At 38.4% G+C, this 3755-nt stretch overlaps 1 protein-coding gene across 1 annotated transcript; it reads right to left on the bottom strand.

Annotated features, from left to right (window-relative positions):
- Positions 1-367: 367 nt before the first annotated feature.
- On the bottom strand, positions 368-1614 carry LOC142616103 (uncharacterized). The gene is made up of 2 exons (XM_075788989.1): positions 1285-1614; positions 368-895 (listed from the first exon to the last, which is right to left on the bottom strand). The coding sequence occupies exons 1-2, from the start codon at positions 1612-1614 to the stop codon at positions 368-370; spliced, it is 858 nt and encodes a 285-aa protein (XP_075645104.1).
- Positions 1615-3755: the final 2141 nt, after the last annotated feature.

Genomic DNA, 3755 nt, shown 5'->3' with positions numbered 1-3755 from the left:
AATAATCATCGACTTCAACATCAACAAAGAGCATCCGAATATACCTATAATATTTATATCAAAACGCACATAATGTACTTTCACCATTACCATTACAAGTCCATGGTGTGCAAAATTGATACCTACATGTGGTATCTGAATAGTACACATGTGCCCTACATGCTTAAAGTCACCATACATAACTTGGGCAATTGTATCGTCCCAATAATACAAAAGAGTTCACATCCTCAGGTTACAAATACATACATAGGCTGCTTACCGATAATACAATTGTCACATATTTAATACAATGTTAGGATCATACTAGTTCTACATCACACATAATCCCTAAAGCTACTATCATCACAATCAGCACTAAATAGACAAGTCAGAGTCGAGTGAACAAATAACTATCCATCCAAAGCTTCCTCAGCTTAGCATTCTTGGCCAGAAATCCCCTAGCTGCCTTCTTATTTTCACATAGATGGTCAAAGGCAGTTGCAAACATATCTTTACTATACCCATCTGCCGCCATAGCCATCACCTCAGAGTAAAGACTATTAAAATCAACAGGCCCCCGGTTGATTTCTTTCAAGGCCACAGCAATTTCCTTAAGCTGATCAGACAAATCAGTCAGAGCACTATCATCAGAGGGAGGTGCACGGCCTTTTTTGCGGGACTTCAAAAGTGTGGACCCAGTGGTAGATGATTCTACCACATTCTTCCCCTTATCCACCACACCCTCCTCCCCATTATCAGCCACCATCTCAGTGCTCTCTGCATTGTCATGCTCTGTGCCAATATCAACATATGACTTAGCAAAGCTTCCTGTGGCCAAATCCTTACCCACTACAATGGCCAACTCATCATACATCTCTATCTTCTTGTTCAAAAAATCAACATGCTTACGATGCGCCTGTAAGGGCGAAAGGAACATACAATAACAATGCGATGATCACTTCACTCATAAATTCAATATTCAATTCAATATAGATGCCATTAGATGATTTATGTGAATGATAAACAAAAAAAAAAAAGCTGTTATTACCAGAAGAGACATAATCCATGATTTATGGGATAAGAACAATAGAAAATACAATGCACAAATGCTAACACTAGATTTTACAATAGATCCTCACATGAAAGTTACATTTGAAAAGCAATGGAATTCTAAAAAGAATGATACTATAATTTTTAAATAAAGAGGGTACCAAGTCAGCCTTGACTTGTTCTCAATTCATAGATTATAAAAGCCAAAAAAATATATTATCATCTATATTAAGAAAATATAGTTGAAAGCCATACCATAACTTCCTCTTGGTACGTCTTCGCATCGCACATGATCATTTTTAAGCTATCATCCCAACCAAACCCACTCTTCTTTTGAAGAGTATGAATGGTAGTCCACATTGTCCTCAAAGTACGCATCCGATTCTCAACATACGAGGGGTGGCACTCGACCCCAAACTGTTCAGTTATCGCCTTGGCGACAGTAGCGAAGGAACTGGGCTTAAAAGTGTTCGAGGGCTTGTTGCCCTTCGTGGCCTCTTCGACAAGTATAGTTAGCATCGTCGTGTGCATTGGCGGCAACCATCGGAATTGCTTACTACCCACCTTTTCTTTCCCTTTCGACATTACTACATACGATAATTGTATAGTGAGACTAGCATTTAAACAACCCAAGTAGCATTCACGAATTACTGTGCATATGAACAACAAATCAAACACACATACAACCACGATTATAGATGTGCACAATAGAATGAAACAACTACTGGAAATAACAATTTATTGTTGAAAATAATGATCCTTACACCACCAGAAGTCTACAGTAAATAGATTGAGCATATAGAAAACAAGAATACAGTACATATGACAATCATATAAATCTAAATAAAGTTCTACTCTCCACTCCTGGTATAATCAGACCACATAGCTTGGCATATCTCATCTCTCTTAGCATTCCACACTCTATTGTCTTCAACAGACTCCCGACGTGACTTTGTTTCTTGTTGGGAGCCACTACCCTCTACTTGGTTCATTGCAGCTTCCATAATATAGTCAGCAGGATCAACTCCCATAATGTGATTATGAATCGCACAACATGCTAACACTACTTTCACTTGGGTTTCAAAAGACCAAAATGGTTCTACATCCAATACTCGAAAACGTCTCTTCAACACTCCAAACCCTCGCTCAATGGTAGTTCTCAAGGAAGACTGTCGGAGGTTGAACAATTCTTGTTCATTCTCAGGAGGACGATCACTAAACTCTTTCAAGTGACATTGCACACTCCGATAGGGTGACAAAATTCCATTTTTATTACCATACCCAGCATCACCAAGATAATACATACCTACATATGTTCAAAAATAAAACCAAATCACTACGATGCTTAGAAAAATGCACAATTTATTAAACTAATAAACTCAAAAGGTGAAGTAATCCTATAATACCCGAGGGAATTGAAAATCCCCTTGGCCTAGCAAATGCATCATTTAACACACGTGAATCATGTGCACTGCCTTCCCATCCAGCCAATACATAAGTGAACTTCAAGTCAAAACTAATGGCAGCTAACACATTTTGCATGGTTCCACCTTTGCGACCACGAAACCTTCCTTGTATCTCAGGTGGCACAGATGCACGACATGTGTACCATCTATCGCTCTAACACAATCCTAATTTTCGACAAACATAATGATTTAGAATTACACAAATCTTCACAATTTACACATATACACAAGTCGCAATATTTACCTTAAAATAGAGGTAGAACCTTCTGCTATCCCTTATCTCTGGGGGTGTATCTTTGCTAGGCAGTCTTATTATAACTCTATATAATTTCAGGACCCCCCTAAGGACGACGTTGGAGTGTCTATGGACAGTTTCAGTCGATCTATGGAACCGACTACCAATTACACGAAACCTCACATTATGACCAATAATGTGTAAAAAAATTAGCACTTGCTCCGTAACGGACATGTGCATAGTAGGGCGTATGTGCTCCCCCTCAGTGAGAATGTGACATAAATGGTGGAAAGCTATAGGCTTCATCCTAATTTGACTAACACAAAGTCTTTCACTTCCATGCAGAATACTATTTATGTAATGCTCTCTTTCGGCTGCATGATTAACATAAGGCGCCCTAGGCAGTCGTCTACGTCGCAATTTCCTTACCAATGCAACCCCCACAAGGAGGACAGATGCAACTGAGGCAAGAACTCCTGCTTTGGTTTTTTTCTTCACCTAAAACATCACAAACATTGTGGTCTAAGAGGTATGCAAACAAGCATGATATTGAGTACACAGTATATAAAAACAGCCACAACAATAAAACAGCAGGGCACACCCTTTCAACCAACACAACACCCATGATCTCTAACACAATCAGTATATACAGCCATGCTCAAAGTTTTTTAAACAATCCAAATTCAGATAAATGTTATAACAAGCCTAGTTCAAGATTAAGGAGAAAAACACAACTACTGTGGCAGGCTGTCCATAGTATTCACAAGGTGCCATACGCATTGATCAGCCAGCTCACAAATCACAGTCATAACGAGTACCAAAATTTATGCACTTTATATTTCTATATCACCATAGCCATCAACAAGGTACACAACATAATGCCATCACAATCAATATTTTATTGTATACAAACCAGCCAACTCCCAAACATTCAAGCAATCTGTAGTATTTTTATTTTATTTTTATTTTTTGGACAAGTGAGATCAAAACCATTATGAGAAGCCATAAAATGTTTAATTCCCCTT

The sequence above is a fragment of the Castanea sativa genome, chromosome 11 (genome assembly GCF_040712315.1).
Source record: "Castanea sativa cultivar Marrone di Chiusa Pesio chromosome 11, ASM4071231v1".
NCBI lineage: Eukaryota > Viridiplantae > Streptophyta > Magnoliopsida > Fagales > Fagaceae > Castanea > Castanea sativa.
Note: the sequence above shows the minus strand (reverse complement) of the source record. Positions and strands in the feature narration are given on the sequence as shown.

What these genes read in the sequence shown, in the direction of transcription:
- LOC142616103 (XM_075788989.1), bottom strand. Translation starts at nt 1,614, where the DNA reads ATGTCGAAAGGGAAAGAAAAGGTGGGTAGTAAGCAATTCCGATGGTTG. An exon ending in CGTACCAAGAGGAAGTTATG is followed by an intron (nt 896 to 1,284) that starts GTATGGCTTTCA and finishes TCGCCCTTACAG; the next exon opens with GCGCATCGTAAGCATGTTGA.